The following is a 21,228-nucleotide window of genomic DNA, read 5'->3' as shown; positions in this document are numbered from 1 at the left end:
GACTCCCCTTGTGTCGAATTAATAAATTTTTGGTTGAATACTCTACCCTCGAAATGTTGGGGATCGTAGCAGAAAACAAAAAAAATTCCTACATTTCACCAAGGTCAATCTATGGAGTCAACTAGCAACGAGAGGAGAGTGCATCTACATACCCTTGTAGATCGCGAGCGGAAGCGTTCAAGACAACGGGGATGATGGAGTCGTACTCGCCGTGATCCAAATCACCGATGACCAAGTGCCGAACGGACGGCACCTCCGCGTTCAACACACGTACGGAGCGGATGACGTCTCCTCCTTCTTGATCCAGCAAGGGGGAAGGAGAGGTTGATGAAGATCCAGCAGCACGATGGCGTGGTGGTGGATGCAGCAGTGATCGCAGCAGGGCTTCGCCGAGCTTCTGCGAGAGAGAGAGGTGTAGCAGGGGAGAGGGAGGCGCCAAGGCTTGAGGTGCGGCTGCCATCCCTCCCCCCTTTATATAGGCCCCCTAGGGGGTGCGCCGGCCCTAGGAGGGGGGCGGCGGCCAAGGGGGTGGAGTACCCCCCAAGGCAAGTGGAGGCGCCCCCTCCCCTAGGGTTCCCAACCCTAGGCGCATGGGGGGCCCAAGGGGGGGCGCACCAGCCCACTATGGGCTGGTTCCCCTCCCCACTTCAACCCATGGGGCCCTCCGGGATGGGTGGCCCCACCCGGTGGACCCCCGGGACCCATCCGGTGGTCCCGGTACAATACCGGTGACCCCGAAACTTTCCCGATGGCCGAAACTACACTTCCTATATATAATTCTTCACCTCCGGACAGTTCCAGAACTCCTCGTGACGTCCAAGATCTCATCCGGGACTCCGAACAACTTTCGGATTATTGCATACTCATATCTATACAATCCTAGCGTCACCGAACCTTAAGTGTGTAGACCCTACGGGTTCGGGAGACAAGCAGACATGACCAAGACGACTCTCTGATCAATAACCAATAGCGGGATCTGGATACCCATGTTGGCTCCCACATGCTCCTCGATGATCTCATCGGATGAACCACGATGTCGAGGACCTAATCAATCCCGTACTCAATTCCCTTTGTCAATCGGTACGTTACTTGCCCGAGACTCGATCGTCGGTATCCCAATACCTTGTTCAGTCTCGTTACCGGCAAGTCACTTTACTCGTACCGTAATGCATGATCCCGTGATCAACCACTTGATCACATTGAGCTCATTATGATGATGCATTACCGAGTGGGCCCAGAGATACCTCTCTGTCATACGGAGTGACAAATCCCAGTCTCGATTCGTGCCAACCCAACAGACACTTTCGGAGATACCTGTAATGTACCTTTATAGTCACCCAGTTATGTTGTGACATTTGGCACACCCAAGGCACTCCTACGGTATCCGGGAGTTGCACAATCTCATGGTCTAAGGAAATGATACTTGACATCCAGAAAAGCTACAGCAAACGAACTACACGATCTTTGTGCTATGCTTAGGTTTGGGTCTTGTCCATCACATCATTCTCCTAATGATGTGATCCCGTTATCAATGACATCCCCATGTCCATAGCCAGGAAACCATGACTATCTGTTGATCAATGAGCTAGTCAACTAGAGGCTCACTAGGGACACATTGTGGTCTATGTATTCACACATGTATTACGATTTCCAGATAATACAATTATAGCATGAATAATAGACAATCATCATGAACAAGGAAATATAATAATCATTTTATTATTGCCTCTAGGGCATATTTCCAACAGTCTCCCACTTGCACTACAGTCAATCATCTAGTTACATTGTGATGAATCGAACACCCATGGAATTCTGGTGTTGATCATGTTTTTCTCTAGGGAGAGGTTTAGTCAACGGATCTGCTACATTCAGGTCCGTATGTACTTTACAAATCTCTATGTCTCCATTTTGAACACTTTCACGAATGGAGTTGAAGCGACGCTTGATATGCCTGGTCTTCCTGTGAAACCTGGGATCCTTGCCAAGGGCAATAGCTCCAGTGTTGTCACAGAAGAGAGTCATTGGGCCCGACGCATTGGGTATGACTCCTAGGTCGGTAATGAACTCCTTCACCCAGACTGCTTCGTGTGCTGCCTCCGAGGCTGCCATGTACTCCGCTTCACATGTAGATCCCGCCACAACGCTTTGCTTGCAACTGCACCAGCTTACTGCCTCACCATTCAAAATATACACCTATCTGGTTTGTGACTTAGAGTCATCCAGATCTGTGTCGAAGCTAGCATCGACGTAACCCTTTACGACGAGCTCTTCGTCACCTCCATAAACGAGAAACATTTCCTTAGTCCTTTTCAGATACTTCAGGATATTTTTGACCGCTGTCCAGTGTTCCATGCCGGGATTACTTTGGTACCTTCCTACCAAACTCACGGCAAGGTTTACATCAGGTCTGGTACACAGCATAGCATACATGATAGACCCTATGGCCGAGGCATAGGGGACGACACTCATCTTTTCTCTATCTTCTACCGTGGTCGGGCATTGAGCCAAGCTCAATCTCGTACCTTGCAATACAGGCAAGAACCCCTTCTTTGACTGATCCATTTTGAACTTCTTCAAAATCTTGTCAAGGTACGTACTCTGTGAAAGACCAATGAGGCGTCTCCATCTATCTCTATAGATCTTGATGCCTAATATATAAGCAGCTTCTCCAAGGTCCTTCATTGAAAAACACTTATTCAAATAGGCCTTTATGCTTTCCAAGAATTCTATATCATTTCCCATCAATAGTATGTCATCCACATACAATATGAGAAATGCTACAGAGCTCCCACTCACTTTCTTGTAAATGCGGGCTTCTCCATAAGTCTGCATAAACCCAAACGCTTTGATCATCTCATCAAAGCGAATGTTCCAACTCCGAGATGCTTGCACCAGCCCATAAATCGAGCGTTGGAGCTTGCACACCTTGTCAGCATTCTTAGGATCGACAAAACCTTCCGGCTGCATCATATACAATTATTCCTTAAGGAAACCATTAAGGAATGCCGTTTTGACGTCCATTTGCCATATCTCATAATCATAGAATGTGGCAATTGCTAACATGATTCGGACGGACTTCAGCTTCGCTACGGGTGAGAAAGTCTCATCGTAGTCAACCCCTTGAACTTGTCGATAACCCTTAGTGACAAGCCGAGCCTTATAGATGGTCACATTACCATCTGCGTCTGTCTTCTTCTTAAAGATCCATTTATTTTCTATGGCTCGCCGATCAACGGGCAAGTCAGTCAAAGTCCATACTTCGTTTTCATACATGGATCCTATCTCGGATTTCATGGCTTCCAGCCATTTGTCGGAATCCGGGCCCGCCATCGCTTCTTCATAGTTCGAAGGTTCACCGTTGTCTAACAACATGATTTCCAAGACAGGGTTGCCGTACCACTCTGGTGCGGTACGTGTCCTTGTGGACCTACAAAGTTCAGTAGCAACTTGATCTGAAGTTTCATGATCACCACTTATTTCTTTCGAGAGAAACTCCTTCTCTAGAAAGGACCCATTCTTGGCAACAAAGATCTTGCCTTCGGATCTGAGGTAGAAGGTATACCCAACAGTTTCTTTAGGGTATCCTATGAAGACGCATTTTTCCGACTTGGGTTTGAGCTTTTCAGGTTGAAGTTTCTTGACATAAGCATCGCATCCCCAAACTTTTAGAAACGACAGCTTAGGTTTCTTCCCAAACCATAATTCATACGGTGTCGTCTCAACGGATTTCGACGGAGCCCTATTTAAAGTGAATGCGGCAGTCTCTAAAGCATAGCCCCAAAATGATAGCGCTAAATCGGTAAGAGACATCATAGATCGCACCATATCTAATAGAGTGTGATTACGACGTTCGGACACACCATTACGCTGAGGTGTTCCAGGCGGCATGAGTTGTGAAACTATTCCACATTTTTTTAAGTGTGTGCCAAATTCGTGACTCAAGTATTCTCCCCCACGATCTGATCGCAAGAACTTGATTTTCCTGTCACGTTGATTCTCAACCTCACTCTGAAATTCCTTGAACTTTTCAAAGGTTTCAGACTTGTGTTTCATTAAGTAGACATACCCATATCTACTCAAGTCATCAGTGAGGGTGAGAACAAAATGATAGCCACCACGAGCCTCAACACTCATTGGACCGCACACATCAGTATGTATGATTTCCAATAGGTTGGTTGCTCGCTCCATTGTTCCTGAGAACGGAGTCTTGGTCATCTTACTCATGAGGCATGGTTCGCACATGTCAAATGATTCGTAATCAAGAGACTCTAAAAGTCCATCTGCATGGAGCTTCTTCATGCGTTTGACACCCATGTGACCAAGGCGGCAGTGCCACAAGTATGTGGGACTATCATTATCAACCTTACATCTTTTGGTATTCACACTATGAATATGTGTAGCATTACGCTCGAGATTCATTAAGAATAAACCATTCACCATAGGAGCATGACCATAAAACATATCTCTCATATAAATAGAACAACCATTATTCTCGGATTTAAATGAGTAGCCATCTTGAATTAAACGAGATCCTAATACAATGTTCATGCTCAAAGCTGGTACTAAATAACAATTATTGAGGTTTAAAACTAATCCCGTGGGTAAATGTAGAGGTAGCGTGCCGACGGCGATCACATCGACCTTGGAACCATTCCCGACGCGCATTGTCACCTCGTCCTTCGCCAGTCTCCGTTTATTCCGCAGCTCCTGCTTTGAGTTACAAATGTGAGCAACCGCACCGGTATCAAATACCCAGGAGCTACTACGAATACTGGTAAGGTACACATCAATTACATGTATATCACATATACCTTTTGTGTTGTCGGCCTTCTTGTCCGCTAAGTATTTGGGGCAGTTCCGCTTCCAGTGACCACTTCCCTTGCAATAAAAGCACTCAATCTCGGGCTTGGGTCCATTCTTTGGCTTCTTCCCGGCAGCTTGCTTACCGGGCGCGGCAACTCCCTTGCCGTCCTTCTTGAAGTTCTTCTTACCCTTGCCTTTCTTGAACTTAGTGGTTTATTCACCATCAACACTTGATGTTCCTTTTTGACTTCTACCTCTGCTGATTTCAGCATTGCAAATACTTCAGGAATGGTCTTTTCCATCCCCTGCATATTGAAGTTCATCACAAAGCTCTTGTAGCTTGGTGGAAGCGACTGAAGGATTCTGTCAATGACCGCGTCATCCGGAGATTAACTCCCAGCTGAGTCAAGCGGTTATGTAACCCAGAAATTTTGAGTATGTGCTCAGTGACAGAACTATTTTCCTCCATCTTACAGCTGAAGAACTTGTCGGAGACTTCATATCTCTCGACCCGGGCATGAGCTTGGAAAACCATTTTCAGCTCTTCAAACATCTCATATGCTCCGTGTCGCTCAAAACGCTTTTGGAGCCCCGGTTCTAAGCTGTAAAGCATGCCGCACTGAACGAGGGAGTAATCATCAGCACGTGTCTGCCAAGCGTTCATAACATCTTGGTTCTGTGGGACAGGTGCGTCACCTATTGGTGCTTCTAGGACATAATCTTTCTTGGCAGCTATGAGGATGATCCTCAGGTTCCGGACCCAGTCCGTATAGTTGCTGCCATCGTCTTTCAGCTTGGTTTTCTATAGGAACGCATTGAAGTTGAGGACAACATTGGCCTTTGATCTACAAGACATATTGTAAAGATTTTAGACTAAATTCATGATAATTAAGTTCATCTGATCAAATTATTCAATGAACTCCTATTTAGATAGGCATCCCTCCAGTCATTTAAGTATAACATGATCCGAGTTGACTAGGTCGTGTCCGATCATCACGTGAGACGGACTAGTCAACATCGGTGAACATCTTCATGCTGATCGTATCTTCTATACGACTCATGCTCGACCTTTCGGTCTTCTGTGTTCCGAGGCCATGTCTGTACATGCTAGGCTCGTCAAGTCAACCTAAGTGTATTGCGTGTGTAAATCTGTCTTACACCCGTTGTATGTGAACGTTGGAGATCTGTCTTACACCCGTTGTATGTGAACGTTGGAATCTATCACACCCGATCATCAAGTGGTGCTTCGAAACAACAAACTGTCGCAACGGCGCATAGTTAGGGGGAACACTTTCTTGAAATTATTATGAGGGATCATCTTATTTACTACCGTTATTCTAAGTAAACAAGATGCAAAAACATGATAAACATCACATGCAATCAAATAATAGTGACATGATATGGCCAATATCATATAGCTCCTTTGATCTCCATCTTGGGGCTCCATGATCATCTTGTCACCGGCATGACACCATGATCTCCATCATCGTGTCTTCTTGAAGTTGTCTCGTCATCTATTACTTCTACTACTATGGCTAACACTTTAGCAATAAAGTAAAGTAATTACATGACGTTTATGTTGACACGCAGGTCATAAATAAAGACAACTCCTATGGCTCCTGCCGGTTGGCATACTCATCGACATGCAAGTCGTGATTCCTATTACAAGAACATGATCGATCTCATACATCACATATATCATCCATCATTCATCACAACCTTTGGCTATATCACATCACAAAACACTTGCTGCAAAAATAAGTTAGACGTCCTCTAATTGTTGTTGCAAGTTTTTACGTGGCTGCTATAGGTTTCTAGCAAGAACGTTTCTTACCTACGCGAAAACCACAACGTGAATTGCCAATTTCTATTTACCCTTCATAAGGACCCTATTCATCGAATCCGATCCGACTAAAGTGGGAGAGACAGACACCCGCCAGCCACCTTATGCAACTAGTGCATGTCAATCGGTGGAACCGGTCTCACGTAAGCGTACGTGTAAGGTTGGTCCGGGCCGCTTCATCCCACGATGCCGCCGAATCAAGATAAGACTAGTAACGGCAAGCAAATTGACAATATCGACGCCCACAACTACTTTGTGTTCTACTCATGCATAGTAACTACGCATAGACCTAGCTCTGATACCACTGTTGGGGATCGTAGCAGAAAACAAAAAAAAATCCTACGTTTCACCAAGGTCAATCTATGGAGTCAACTAGCAACGAGAGGAGAGTGCATCTACATACCCTTGTAGATCGCGAGCGGAAGCGTTCAAGACAACGGGGATGATGGAGTCGTACTCGCCGTGATCCAAATCACCGATGACCAAGTGCCGAACGGACGGCACCTCCGTGTTCAACACACGTACGGAGCGGATGACGTCTCCTCCTTCTTGATCCAGCAAGGGGGAAGGAGAGGTTGATGAAGATCCAGCAGCACGATGGCGTGGTGGTGGATGCAGCAGTGATCGCAGCAGGGCTTCGCCGAGCTTCTGCGAGAGGGAGAGGTGTAGCAGGGGAGAGGGAGGCGCCAAGGCTTGAGGTGCGGCTGCCCTCCCTCCCCCCCTTTATATAGGCCCCCTAGGGTGTGCGCCGGCCCTAGGAGATGGGATCTCCTAGGGGGGCGGCGGCCAAGGGGGTGGAGTACCCCCCAAGGCAAGTGGAGGTGCCCCCTCCCCTAGGGTTCCCAACCCTAGGCGCATGGGGGGGCAAGGGGGGGTGCACCAGCCCACTATGGGCTGGTTCCCCTCCCCACTTCAACCCATGGGGCCCTCCGGGATGGGTGGCCCCACCCGGTGAACCCCCGGGACCCATCTGGTGGTCCCGGTACAATACCGGTGACCCCGAAACTTTCCCGATGGCCGAAACTACACTTCCTATATATAATTCTTCACCTCCGGACAGTTCCGGAACTCCTCGTGACGTCCAGGATCTCATCCGGGACTCCGAACAACTTTCGGATTACTGCATACTCATATCTATATAACCCTAGCGTCACCGAACCTTAAGTGTGTACACCCTACGGGTTCGGGAGACAAGCAGACATGACCGAGACGACTCTCTGGTCAATAACCAACAGCGGGATCTGGATACCCATGTTGGCTCCCACATGCTCCTCGATGATCTCATCGGATGAACCACGATGTCGAGGACCTAATCAATCCCGTACTCAATTCCCTTTGTCAATCGGTACGTTACTTGCCCGAGACTCGATCGTCGGTATCCCAATACCTTGTTCAGTCTCGTTACCGGCAAGTCACTTTACTCGTACCATAATGCATGATCCCGTGATCAACCACTTGATCACATTGAGCTCATTATGATGATGCATTACCGAGTGGGCCCAGAGATACCTCTCCGTCATACGGAGTGACAAATCCCAGTCTCGATTCGTGCCAACCCAACAGACACTTTCGGAGATACCTGTAATGTACCTTTATAGTCACCCAGTTACGTTGTGACATTTGGCACACCCAAGGCACTCCTACGGTATCCGGGAGTTGCACAATCTCATGGTCTAAGGAAATGATACTTGACATCCAGAAAAGCTACAGCAAGCGAACTACACGATCTTTGTGCTATGCTTAGGTTTGGGTCTTGTCCATCACATCATTCTCCTAATGATGTGATCCCGTTATCAATGACATCCCCATGTCCATAGCCAGGAAACCATGACTATCTGTTGATCAACGAGCTAGTCAACTAGAGGCTCACTAGGGACACATTGTGGTCTATGTATTCACACATGTATTACGATTTCCGGATAATACAATTATAACATGAATAATAGACAATCATCATGAACAAGGAAATATAATAATCATTTTATTATTGCCTCTAGGGCATATTTCCAACACGAAAGCTGTTGCGGTCCCCTATACTTGTGGGTTATCAGTCGCCGTCCCCGTCGTCGCCGTGTCGCCGCCGCCCCATACGTCGTCGCCCCGTCGTTGTGCTGGTCGATCGCCGCCCCCATCGCCGCCCCGGTCACCCCGTGCTATGAGCCCCCTGTGCGCGCCATGGCCGCGCCCCGATCGAGCCCCCGCTCGTACACAAACACACACGCGCGCACACACACACAGTTTTTTATTTATTTTGTGTTTTCTGTTTTTTAGATTAATGTCAAATTGTTAATGTCAAAGTTTTAGCTAGCTAAATGAATTAGATTAATGCATGTCAAATTGTTAATTAGATTATCAAATTAGATGAATTATCTAGATAAGAATGTTAGATTAATGTCGAATGTTAGATGAATTAGATAGAAATGTTAGATATTAATGTCAAATGTTAGATGAAAAATGAATTAGCTAGATATTAATGTTAATTAGATGAGTTAGTTTTTTTATACTTTTAGTTATAGATGAATTAGATATATTAATGTCCGATGAATTAGTAAGTGCTTAGTTGAATTAGTAAGAAAATTAATAAGTGCTTAGTTGAATTAGTAAGAAAATTAATTATTTTTATTTATAGTAAGTGCTTAGTTGAACTAGTTGAATTAATAGAACTAGTTTATTTTTAGTAAGAAAATTTAGGTATATGAGATTTGATGATCTAATTAAAATTTTACTATAGAACTGGTTTATTTTTAGTAAGAAAATTAATAAAACTAGTTTATTTTTAGTAAATGCTTAGTTAAATTAGTTGAATTAATAGAACTAATAAATGTTTACCAATTAATGTTTCAACTATGAACATAGGAAATGTCTGATGACGAAAAGGATTTCGGTATGTCCGAATATTGCGAATACGAGCATGGCCTGTGTGACAGAAATTTCCTAGTTGATGGTAGGCACTTCAGCATCAAGCTGGATGAGACCTTCGAAGTCGATACAGTAAGTCACAACGACAAGTCTTTTTTCGTAATTAAGCATAACTTATGCTTCATTTGTTTTAACTTATAATTTTAATTTTTTACTATTCTAATAGCGTATCCCCTACCATGTAAGAATTTTTGTCTTGGATAAGATTGGTTTCAGTCCTATAAAAACTATGGAGGTAAAGAGAGTTCACTTGAGGACCGAGCATGGTTATACTTTCGACGCAAAATTGTACAATGCGGACACCTACACCTATTTTGAATGCAAAACTTGGAGAGCATTATGCAATGCTTATGCATTTGAGCCTGGTATGTTTATCACCTTTGATATTCCTCCGGAAGATGATATTGAAGGTAATATCGACATCCAGGTCGATGTGCAGACGCCTCCAGTTCTACCATTATGTGAGTTTCTCAACCATATTTATGTCTTCGATATTATTTATTTAAAAATAGCTAACAACTAATTTCTATTGACAGCTTATTTCCATTCAAATAAACATGTCTAACACTTGGTAGACATGACCGTCCACTGTCCCGGGGTTGAACTGAACTACGAGGAGATAAGTCATTATGTTTCATGGCTTGAGGATCTTGATGTTGTCAAAAGAAATTATTTTCCTGGACTTGAAAATCTTAGTACTCAAAAAGTGTGACCAATGATGTTCGTATTGAACTATGGTTACATCTATTTAGTAAATATGATAAGATTTTTACTATTTATCCTTAGTGCATGTTTTGCATACATTATTTTTAAGCTAAACTTCATTGGTAAGTATGTTACTATACGATGTTCTTCAACAGGGACTCCCGATGATAGTTGTGCCTCATTGGATCGAGACTAAAGGTCACATGTCAATGGTTAGCTTACGGCCAAGACATCCTACATCGCACATGAGTGCATTCATGATTTCTAAAACCGAGCAATACTTAATAGTGAAAGACCGGAGCAAAATTGTGAAGGATCGCAGAGAAGTATTAGAGGGCGGCAATCAGAAGCACAGCCCACAATTAGGAGATAGGTTCATCTGCATGCCCCAATATGATGAATCAGGAGAGCTACACATGTATTATGCTATTTTACCTGAGAGAGAGAGCAGCATGAGTGATTAGCTAGTTCCTGCTCTTAGTACTTGTCCTCTTATGTCCGTGTTCTTCGTCCTGAACTTAATCTCAAAATGATTTGCTTTCGTGGTCTTATGAATGCTTATAATCTCGACCTTGTTGAACTCGATGATATCTTTGCTTCTGGTACAAGTGAATGTTTCTTCTTTAAGCTAGAATGAGTTTGTAGATGATCATGTGCTACACTATACCAACTAATGGAAAAAAATTAAATGGAAAACACAAAATTAAAGGAAAAAAATAATAAAACCAAAACCCTAAACCTTTTAGTACCGGTTGGTGTTATCAACCGGTACTAATGGTCTCCCCGTCCCCGGTGCTGACTCGTGCCACGTGTTAGCCCAACCGGCACTAAAGGGTCTTACGAACCGCTGCTATAGCCCGGTTCTGCACTAGTGTTGTAAACTATGAATCTGTAATGTTTCGTGAATTGTGTGAACCTTAATTATTATGTTTGTTTTTTATGTGCGTGCTAATATGTAGTTGCAATGTAACTATAATTGGAACAATTCGGCGAAAACAAATTTTTACTCCCCTAAATTTAAGGGGTCGGCTAGAAACGACCAAAATTTAGAGGGGTAAAAATACTCCACTAAAGTCTACTCGGTCGTTTACTCCTCTAATTTAGGATGTCGGCTAGAGATGCCCTAAGATGTTGTGCATATTTTAATATGGAGTGTATACAGACTGAAATGAGTGAGCAAACACACATTGAAATTCATTTATATACATCTGATCGGAAAAAAATTAAAACTTTTATAATAGTGAACAGAGGAAGTAACAAGAGTGGTTGTGTAGCTACTCCCAGTTCCTTTGTTAATCAAACGCCTTTTCACACAATCAAGACGTAGGTGGCGAATAATATACCTAAACTCTATCGAACTGACGTGCGCTAGGGTTGTTTTCTGAGCCTTCTATAAGATTTAACAAACTATCGCCTTGAATGTCTACTGGGCTTCCTTTGTGACCCGTCATTGGGGCTAACCCGATCCCTCATGGGCGGGTCATAACTGATAGTTATATCTCCAACACTCTTTAAAACCATTCACTCCCTTCACAAACCACGCGAACATGATTATTATACCCACCTCCCCTTCACCTGACCCACCCCCTCTTTGCATTTCCCCATTCTTTCCTTGAGCACATGCTTACATCCTCTTCGTCGTCGACAAGGGGCTCCGGCTTCTCCTTACTCTTCTCCAGCAGCCACAAGCGGATGTCGCGTTGCATGTCCTCTCGAGAAAAGAAGCAATGATGCTCGTACCGGATTACTTCTCCCGGCTTCAAGTCCTCTCCCCAAGGGGAGTAGTGCCGGTAAAGATCATGGATTCTCATCTCGTACATCGCACAGGGGGGAGCATGCCTTCAAAACCCCGCCCTTTTCTGATCTTGCATCGAGAGAAAGGGGTGATCGGGTTCTTAGGGAGTGTCTCAGGCGCGACTGCGCGTTAACACGGCTGTACAAAATGCGACGGTAAAAAGCTCACCGTACCGTCGCGGCGTTAAAAATGCGACGGCGGCACCACCACCACCACCACAGCCCCACTCTACGCGCACACGGAACAGGGGATCCGACCCGGCGCACGGCCACGTGCCGCACAGCAGCCCAGGAAATTTCGGAGTTTGCCGCGCGCTGACGCCGCCGGGGTCCACACGCCAGCATTTCAGTTTCGAAACCCAGCGGCAGCTCCCCAACCATCCCCTCATTTCCTTCCCGTTCTCTCTCCCCTCCCCTCATCAATCTCCTCCCCTCCGCCACCAGACGCTGCGAAAATTCAGGGGGAAGCCCGTCCCAGAATCTCAAAAACCCTGCTGCTGCCCCAGGCGAGCAATGGGGCCGTAGATCTCCGCCGGAGGGAGCGGAAGGAGGGTCTGTGGTTCCTGGAGCTTCCCGTGCTGGGATTCGGCCGGCGACGGCGGCTGCTGCTGGGGACGAAGGTGCGAGATTCCCTTGGCCTCCCTGTGTTTATGCTCAGTCCGTGACGCGGTGGTCGCTGTGTTTGTTTGTACGGGTCTTTTTGCCGGGGGGTTGAGAGATTGCGAGCTCGGAGGATTTGAGCGGTCAATACGCGGTGCTCGGTGTTCTTGAGTTTGTCCTGCAAATCTTTGGAATCTGTGGCCGTTTTTACTTTGCCTGGATTGTTGCCCCGGTTTGAATTATTTCGAACCCAGAGGAAAAAATCTCGAATTGTTCTTTTTTTTTAATTTTAACCTCGCAATCCACGGAATCAAGTACTCCCGTACAATATTACTACTAGAAAAATAAATGAGTGATTTTTCCGAGGAACTAGTAGTACTACTCTGTCGGCAGTATTTAATTGAGCACTTAAAGTTTTCTGTCGGATTCTTTGGAAAATTTGAACGCGTTTGAAAGTTCGCAGATGCGCAGCTTCTTTTTGTCCTCATCTACTAGCTGGAATCTCGATTGGAAGATGCTTTTGTTTTGTCCCAATACTTCTCTTCAGTAATTTCTTTTAAAAGCCTGATACCTTGATATAAAAGATTGTTTCTCACATGGCCGTAGAACAGTACAATATCGCAGTCAGTGTATTCTGTAAAAATTAACCTGTACCGCGGAACGCGTGAGTTGACTTGAAGCACCAAGAACATGTTATGTTTGCAGCCTAGTGTCCGCAAAGTTGACTAAGAGATGCTTCAGGAGTTGATCCCTTCATTGGCCGCCATGAACAAGTTACTTGTAGTTTGAACAACATTATCTTACTTTGCTTCATTTACTGTCCAGCCATTACTAATTGTACAAAACTATGTCGACCGCTGAAAGCAACACTTCTGTCAATTACTTGCCAACTGTCTAGTGCCACAAGAAGAGCTCGTACCCGTGATCTGAAGTAACGGATGCTTTCAGGCCAGTAACTTAAGGGCGACACGGTGCATGAAGCAAGCATCACCATCTTTCTCTGCCCCTAAATTTGTGCAATTGTTTTGTGCAGTGAAAGCTACCGGTTGGCTGCTACTGACCTGTGAAAGAGAGAAGTTTGTGAGGCGGCCAGGGTGTTTGGTTTGGTCAAAGAGGAGCTCTCAGTGCCCTTATTTTTCTCCTGTATACATGGGATGCTTGCTGTGAGCCCCGCTGTTTGTTCTTGGAGAAAATAGGACAGTGCTCCCAGGATCTGAGTTTTGGCCTTTGGGCTTAAAACAATCTTGTCTGTTTGGTTCGGGGCTTGGCTATGGCAGTTTCAGAGAAGGCGGTACGACCATGCTCATCGTCTTCGTCGGGTTTGGACCCGCTGTTGAAGGATCTTACGGAGAAGAAGCTGAGCTTTAGAAGAAACGTGGCATCTCTGGCGTCTGAGCTAAAGGATGTGAGGCACAAGCTTGCTTCGCAGGAGCAGTTGTTTACTAGGGAATCCCAAACTAGGGAGGTTAGTAAATTTCTACTACTTGCTAATTTCTACCTTCAGCATGGCTTACAAAGTTACAAGTTTGGCCTGACTAGGGAGAGAACGTTGCAGGTTGCGGAGACGAAGGCAAGGAGCATGGAGGAGGAAGTGAGTAAGCTGCAGAAATGCTTACTGGACAAAGATGAGCAGCTAAATGCAACGAGAGGCATCACCGAACATGTGAGGAATTCCCTCCTTTCTCCATTTGGGGTTGCGTTTCCATTTTTTAAATTTCTCCATTTCTATTCCATGATGAATTGCTAAAGTTTGTGTTTGATATTAACTTCTAAGCATACTACTCTAGATTCCATACATGATTTAAAATGAGTTGAATGCAGTGCAACATAGTGGGTGATGATGTATTTGCTTGTAAAATTGCTTTCCTTTGTTTCTTTCCTGAACTGATTGTGCCTGTCTTTTGCTGAACTGATGGTGATCTAAGCACTTGGAAAAGAGTAGTACGATTTCACATCTTCATGCTTCTAATCGAAAAATCTTCTTATGCGTGACGTACCTCATTATGATACTGGTTTCCCAACCCTAATGATTCCATTTTGCTTCAAATTGAAATTCTCTTTGTCAATAACTTTTGTAATTATGTGCAGTACCTCGATGATTTGGATGATCTTAAATCACGACTATCAGTAACTCAAGCTACAGCAGAAGCCAGTGCTGCATCAGCCATGTCGGCTCAGGCGCAGTGCTTGTCATTGCTGAAAGAGCTGAATGAGAAGGATCGCTCGCTGAAAGAGCATGAGCTTCGAGTTAACAAGCTTGGCGAGCAGCTAGGTCTTCTCCAGAAGGACCTTGAGGCAAGGGAGCTTTCACAGAGGCAACTCAAGGATGAAGTTTTAAGGATTGAGACAGATATCATGGGTGCAGTTTCCAGAGCTGGGTCTAGTAAAGATAACGAGCTTCTGAAGGTTTTATCCGATGTTTCACCAAGGAATATCGAGAATATTGGCAAGCATTTGAATACTAAGGATACAGAGATTGCCAGGCTGAGAGATGAAATTAGGATATTATCTGCTCATTGGACAAACAAAACAAAGGAACTAGAGTCACAAGTAAGTTGTCTTCCTTGCATCCACAAAATAACAAAATTTTGCCTGAAATTGTTTCGCAGACATTGTTTTCGCTGCAATTTAGCTCCGTAAGTTTACTCGAGATATGTTTTTTCGCTGAACAGCTAGAGAAGCAGCGCAGAACCGACCAGGAACTGAAAAAAAGGGTTCTCAAACTTGAATTCTGCCTTCAAGAATCACGATCTCAAATCCGAAAACTTCAGAGGGTATGTACATATACGTGTGTATCATTTTCCTTTAACAAGTGAAAAAGGAAACATGACTTCGATTTCGCCTGCTCTGCTAGCATCATTGTCCATATCCATTTATGGCCTTCTTGAATTGAATATACGCCACCTTATCCCTGAGCATCGTAACAAGATTTCTGACAGTTAAGTTAACAAATCAAATAATCAATGCCATATTGCCATGTGAATGAAGCATCTCTGCTACGGCAGTTGGCCATAATGATGTGTCGAAAATGTTCAGGTCAAAGTCAAACAGATCACTGATTCATGCGTTCTAGAAAAACCCTATTCTTTAGTATCAGTGATCTCATCTTCTCTGGTACCAGCTAAATCATGCATGTGTGCAATCTTTTTCTCTAGAAAACTTGAGGAAGAAATCGAACACTCCTGGCCTCTGCATTGATTGTTGATGCCTGCAATAAAATATACTGAAGCAACGCATACACCGCTTGTGATAGCCATGTTTTTGCAGCAAACTGTTGAAGTTGAACTAATTAATGGCAACTAAACACATGTCGAAACCTTGAGAAGATTTTCATGGTGCTCACCGATCAGTTGGGATCATTGAGGAATCCGAACCCGAGACTAACTCATGGGCTCTTGCCTCTGCAGTTGGGGGAGAAGAGGGACAAGCAACTCAAGGAGCTCAAGGATCAGATGGCCATGAAGCAGCCCGACGGCCCTCGCCGCGACGAAGGCAAGAAGCCCTTCTGGGAGAATGATACGTTCAAGTTTGTCGCCGGCATGTCGATGCTGGTCGTGATGGTCCTCGCAAAGCGCTGAGAACAGCGTCATCTTGTGTAGAGAAGTTATGTTAGGTGAGCAACTAGCTCGCTCTGTAGTTTTAAGAAGCCAGTCATGTACTGGAGTAGCGTTGTAAAATTAGGTTTAGGCCTGGACATGCTGCATGGTCAGATGTTCAGAGACCAGAATTCGTCGACGTCCAGGTTTAGTCCTCTAGACCGTAGCAGTGTAGCTCAGCTGCTAGTTCATGTGTGGTAGTTAACTGTAATCCTGTACTTATCCTATGATGTTTAGTACTACTCTTTAGCATCTACTATTCCTCTAATTTAAGAGGTTTAGTACTCTTTAGCATCTACTACTTCCTCTGTAAACTAATATAAGACGTTTTAGATCACTAAAGTACATGTAATATGTTTTAGATCATTAAAGTACATGGCTAATTCCTGCTTCTTCAGTCCATTATGCGACTCCTTTTCCCTTCTGTTTCTGTTTGAGATTCCAGTAAAATCTTAGCAAGATTCCTGTTCCAAACAAGGCTATACAAAGAAAAATCCAACACAAAATGAGAAATTTGTTCTGCAATCTGGACTTGGAAGCAAATGGCATAAGCTCACGCAGCAGTGTTTATTATCTTCCTTTTTCTCTCTGTCCGATGACAAGTGTTCTAGGTACTAGATACTTGCTGACCTTGCAACCGATACAAAGAATCAAATATTTCTGGTACTAGAATCTCGAGGGTTACAACTTGGGAAGAATAATCACAAATGTACAAAAACCGCCTGCCACGCGCCCCGCAAGAACAACAATTGATGGCTCATTTTTCCTTATCTATTATATCATACAAAAGGCCGGAGTGGTGCTTAGCGTCCGGCATGCTCAGCCCCGGGGTGGGCTGCTCGCGCATTCAGCAGGGGCTGGAGCGCCTTGACGACGATGCTCATGTTTGGCCGGAAGTCGGCTTCATATTGGACGCACAATGCCGCGACGGCTGCAAACTGTTTCAAACAACACGCAGAAGAGGAAATGGTGTTACAAGTGGCTTCACCTAAGAATACCTCGACTTAGTTATGACATATAGCATGCTCCGAGAATGATGTTAATCACAGTAGTAGGACATATTTTATAGAAATACTTTTACCTATGCCACAACAAACACAGTTTCTGGAAATTAAATTCTTAGCTAGTACTCCTTCCGTGCGGAATTACTTTGACATGCTCGAACAGGCGTTAGTGCTAGATACATCCGTTTGAGCGTCAAGTAATTCCTGGCGTTAGTGCTAGATACATCCGTTTGAGCGTCAAGTAATTCCAGACGGAGGGAGTATTACTCATCCATTCAAAACAAAAATGGCAAGCTTAGTAAGTTCCAGCAAAATCAGTATTTTGTTTTCCTCGTCTTTATACTTTATAAAATACTGATAACTGACACAGACTGCTTAACCCATGCATTGTTTCGAAACCAAGAGAGGCTATTTATGATACCTTTGCAACAGCCTTAGGAGGATAGTCCCCTCCAAGTCTAGAGTCAACACATTGCCTAACCTTATCTTCACTCAGTCTTGGGGTGGCCTGCCAGTGTATAACAAACAACTGTTAGAATTCCATCCACCAAAGGAGATCACTTGTGCAGTATTGGGTACAAAAATTACCCATGTGACAAGGCTCTGCTGCCCCCTTGGTAATGTATGGTCGACAGGTTTCCTCCCAGTCAATAGCTCCAGAAGAACAACTCCAAAACTGTACACATCGCTCTTAGAGCTAAGTTGACCAGTCATTGCATACCTGATCAAAAAGTTTAAACAAGCTTAAGTTGAATGATCCAAAGCTTCATGGAGCAAATGAGCAACTGAAAGAAAACAAGAACATACTCAGGTGCATGGTATCCAAATGTTCCCAGAACCCTAGTTGAGTGAAGCCGGGCTGCCATGTCAGGAGCTTGGTTTGACAAATCGAAGTCGGCTATTTTAGCTACATCATCATCAAAGAGAAGAACGTTGCTGGACTTGATGTCCCTGTGTATGACGTGAGGCTGTGCTTTCTCATGAAGATACTCTAGGCCTTTTGCTGCACCAACAGCTATCTTCACCCGTTGTATCCATGATAAGACCGGACCTGGCTGAGCCCCTTTAACACCTTTCCTTCCTGTAAACATTTAAAGTAAAGGTTTATATCAAACATAAGAACTTAACTGCACCAATAGATGAATAAAAAAACATTACACGAATGTTCAAGACTTCAAATTGTACAAAACCATACCATGAAGCATATCATGAAGAGAACCCATAGTGGCAAACTCATAAGCAAGGACACGGGTGTTCCCGTCAAGACAGTAACCAAGCAACTCCACAACATTTTCATGCTTAAGCCTTGATACCATAGATACCTGTGAATGTAAGTTGTGAGATAGAAGACCATAGTAAATGCAGAATTCCTAAACAGGGAGAAATACGAACCTGTGCCAGCAATTCTTGGTCTGGCTGCTTACTGGAATCCAGCTTTTTGATTGCTGCACCTCTACCATTTCTTAGAGTACCAAAATATACTCTGCCAAAGGAACCCTCACCAATCAAAGCTTCATCACCAAAACCCTTAGTAACCTCCCTAATTTCATCCATAGGAATGGTGGGAACTGCAATGGGTTGCACTTTCACAGGTTGAGGACCTTTGGGAGTTGGATCGGCAGTGCGATATGCATCATTCCCTGCAGATCAGTTGCAGTTCATTAGATGAATATTATCAGGCAACAGAAGTAGAATGTTGTACGAGAAATAGGGTTGCAGATGATAGAATTGTAATAAAAAAGAATTCGAAGTTATTACTTGCTGGATGGTTTCCTGGGTATTGATTCCTGTTGTCTGGTGCTCTTTGAGTATCTTCATCACCACAGCATCCAAAGCAAGACATATTCTTCCGAGAACAAGTCCTGGCTGGAACCAAGCATCTTTTTATCAGAACCAGCAGTATGAACATAGATAGCTCATACAAAAACAAACAAGCGAGCACTCGGTTGGGAACAGAAACGGAACTGTAACTGTAGTTTTGTGGCCATATATCTGACAAATACTAATAGCACGTGCCACAGGACTAGTGGAGAGAAATGGAAGGTGACTTAGTTTCGATTCATACTTCATTCTGTATATAGCGTAATGGCCCCAATGGGGAAATAGAAGTTGAATTTTTAGGAAACAAGTGAAGGAATGCTTAAGATGTACAGCTAAATTTCCCCTCTCCATTCATTTTATCCCACTACTTTGCTTCCCTTTGTCTCACTCTCTCCTCTGTATCTATCTCAAATGGAAAAACCAAGCCCATAAGTGAACCATGACCTGCTTGCAGGTGCAGCATATTCTTCTACGGTACATGCAGCAAGGGAGCTACAGAAATCACACACATATTTTCTATCAAGCAAAACAATCTCATGTGCACACCAAGTTCATGTGCAAACATTCTCTGCCAAGGAAAACCTAAAATATGGAGCCATTCCTCTGTGCTTTATTATTTCTTATTATTATCTTCCCAGGTAGGATTGGAATCCACATGGAAGGCAGAAACTAACAACCACTACTAGCTATTATAGCTGACCAAAAGACAGCTCATTCTGCATCAACATGCTTGATACTTGTCAATATCCTACAGGTTTCATACCACATTGATCCAGACCCAATGACGCATAGCGGCTGGAAACGTCTTAGATTATTCATCCAGCTATCAGTGGCTGGCCCACCGCACCAGATGAACACTTGCAAATTATGTGCTTCCTTTTGCTAGTAAACAAGTGCAACCGCCACAAGGTAGCTATGATAAATGAGAGGGTGGGAGTACATTACTGCCTGGTCCACAGCTTTGAGCTCAACGATAACTACTTCTAAATTTGCATGCAATTAAACTGAAATTGCGCGAGGGAAATAGCGCGCAAACAACCTTGGCGGTCTGGCGGGCGCGCCAACTCAGTTCTTCACTCACTCTTGCCCACAGTTCAACCAGTCATGTAACTAATTCCCACAGCACATTAATTCGGGATGCACCCCAAAGAAAACAGATCAAAAGGATAACCACACCAGTCACTATTATTAGCTCTCACACTCCACTGGATGTTAATTCCTATATATACGGACGAAACATCATGCAGCTGTACCGCTGATTCATCATGCCACGCCATAAACTGAGCATTGAAGACACAGAATCGAACTAATTTCTGACGAGAGGCAGCCGCTGCCCTCCAGATACATATTCGCAGTTGACCACTCGCAAGAACTGATTACTAACGAACTTAGAACCCTAGCTTGCTTCTTCACACTAAACGAAGGGGAAAAGCTAGAAAATACTGTAATACAAGAAGTCAAGGCCCTCTTCTTTTCCCTCTCCCACTGCTGCAAGAAGTCAAGCTTAGCACGCCACAAATTCCGCGACGAATCGGAGCCAGACGAGCAAATCGACCGGCAAGAAAGGGGAACCGGCAAGATTCGGAGCTCGGAACAACCAGAGGGGCGCAGCCAGCCCCCGTCCCGCGAAGCAAGCCCGCCCAGGGACGAGATCACGGGAGATCCCGCGAGCGCCCGCAGATCGGAGCAAAAGGCGAGCTGCTGGGGGCAAAGAGGGGAGGGGAGGAGGAGGGGAGCCGAATCCGGCGTGAGAGCACCTTGGGCGTGTCCCGGCGACGGCGACGGCGGAGGGGAGGAGGACGGAGCGGAGGAGCAGGTAGCGGCGGAAGCAGGCAAGAAGGGGGGGGGGGGGGGGGGGGGGGGGAGTAGCAACAGCGTCTGTGAGCTGTCCGGTCCACCCGCGGCGGCGAGCGAGAGGTTATATGCTGGTGCTGCGGGCTGGCTGGTCTACCGGTCGTACCTCCGTCCCCTCCGCGTGCTCGTCAGAACGCGTGTGTGGTGGGGTTGGGTAGGGAAACGGCCATGTGTTTTCTTTCTTTCTTTTCTCCTCCTCTTCTTCTTCTTATTATTTTATTTATGTGTGTACTCTCTCTGTAGATACATCCGTTTATGCGACAAGTAATTTGAACGAAGAAAATATATG

The 21,228-nt window shown here is 44.8% G+C and overlaps 2 protein-coding genes across 3 annotated transcripts; one reads left to right on the top strand and one right to left on the bottom strand.

Annotated features, from left to right (window-relative positions):
* The first annotated feature begins 12,416 nt into the window (after positions 1-12,416).
* LOC125547456 (myosin heavy chain, cardiac protein) lies at positions 12,417-16,631 on the top strand. Its single transcript, XM_048711323.2, has 6 exons — positions 12,417-12,684; positions 13,698-14,129; positions 14,220-14,327; positions 14,753-15,214; positions 15,337-15,438; positions 16,072-16,631. The coding sequence occupies exons 2-6, from the start codon at positions 13,935-13,937 to the stop codon at positions 16,240-16,242; spliced, it is 1,038 nt and encodes a 345-aa protein (XP_048567280.2). The 5' UTR covers positions 12,417-12,684; positions 13,698-13,934; the 3' UTR covers positions 16,243-16,631.
* Positions 16,632-16,803: 172 nt separating this feature from the next.
* On the bottom strand, positions 16,804-20,939 carry PTI1-4 (Protein kinase superfamily protein). 2 transcript variants are annotated; one of them, XM_048711306.2, is made up of 8 exons: positions 20,843-20,939; positions 19,023-19,130; positions 18,657-18,904; positions 18,460-18,586; positions 18,072-18,345; positions 17,853-17,985; positions 17,686-17,772; positions 16,804-17,198 (listed from the first exon to the last, which is right to left on the bottom strand). In XM_048711306.2, the coding sequence occupies exons 2-8, from the start codon at positions 19,105-19,107 to the stop codon at positions 17,064-17,066; spliced, it is 1,089 nt and encodes a 362-aa protein (XP_048567263.1). In that variant the 5' UTR covers positions 19,108-19,130; positions 20,843-20,939; the 3' UTR covers positions 16,804-17,063. The 2 variants fall into 2 exon arrangements, with proteins under 2 accessions (XP_048567263.1, XP_087403638.1); XM_087547512.1 differs by having other exon boundaries at positions 19,023-19,126.
* Positions 20,940-21,228: the final 289 nt, after the last annotated feature.

The sequence above is a fragment of the Triticum urartu genome, chromosome 1A (genome assembly GCF_056163025.1).
Source record: "Triticum urartu cultivar PI428250 chromosome 1A, HENAU_Tu73, whole genome shotgun sequence".
Taxonomy (NCBI): Eukaryota; Viridiplantae; Streptophyta; class Magnoliopsida; order Poales; family Poaceae; genus Triticum; species Triticum urartu.
Note: the sequence above shows the minus strand (reverse complement) of the source record. Positions and strands in the feature narration are given on the sequence as shown.

What these genes read in the sequence shown, in the direction of transcription:
- LOC125547456 (XM_048711323.2), top strand. Translation starts at nt 13,935, where the DNA reads ATGGCAGTTTCAGAGAAGGCGGTACGACCATGCTCATCGTCTTCGTCG. An exon ending in CGAGAGGCATCACCGAACAT is followed by an intron (nt 14,328 to 14,752) that starts GTGAGGAATTCC and finishes AATTATGTGCAG; the next exon opens with TACCTCGATGATTTGGATGA. An exon ending in AAATCCGAAAACTTCAGAGG is followed by an intron (nt 15,439 to 16,071) that starts GTATGTACATAT and finishes TTGCCTCTGCAG; the next exon opens with TTGGGGGAGAAGAGGGACAA.
- PTI1-4 (XM_048711306.2), bottom strand. Translation starts at nt 19,107, where the DNA reads ATGTCTTGCTTTGGATGCTGTGGTGATGAAGATACTCAAAGAGCACCA. An exon ending in TTTGGATACCATGCACCTGA is followed by an intron (nt 17,986 to 18,071) that starts GTATGTTCTTGT and finishes CTTTTTGATCAG; the next exon opens with GTATGCAATGACTGGTCAAC. An exon ending in CTCCTAAGGCTGTTGCAAAG is followed by an intron (nt 17,199 to 17,685) that starts GTATCATAAATA and finishes TGTTTGAAACAG; the next exon opens with TTTGCAGCCGTCGCGGCATT.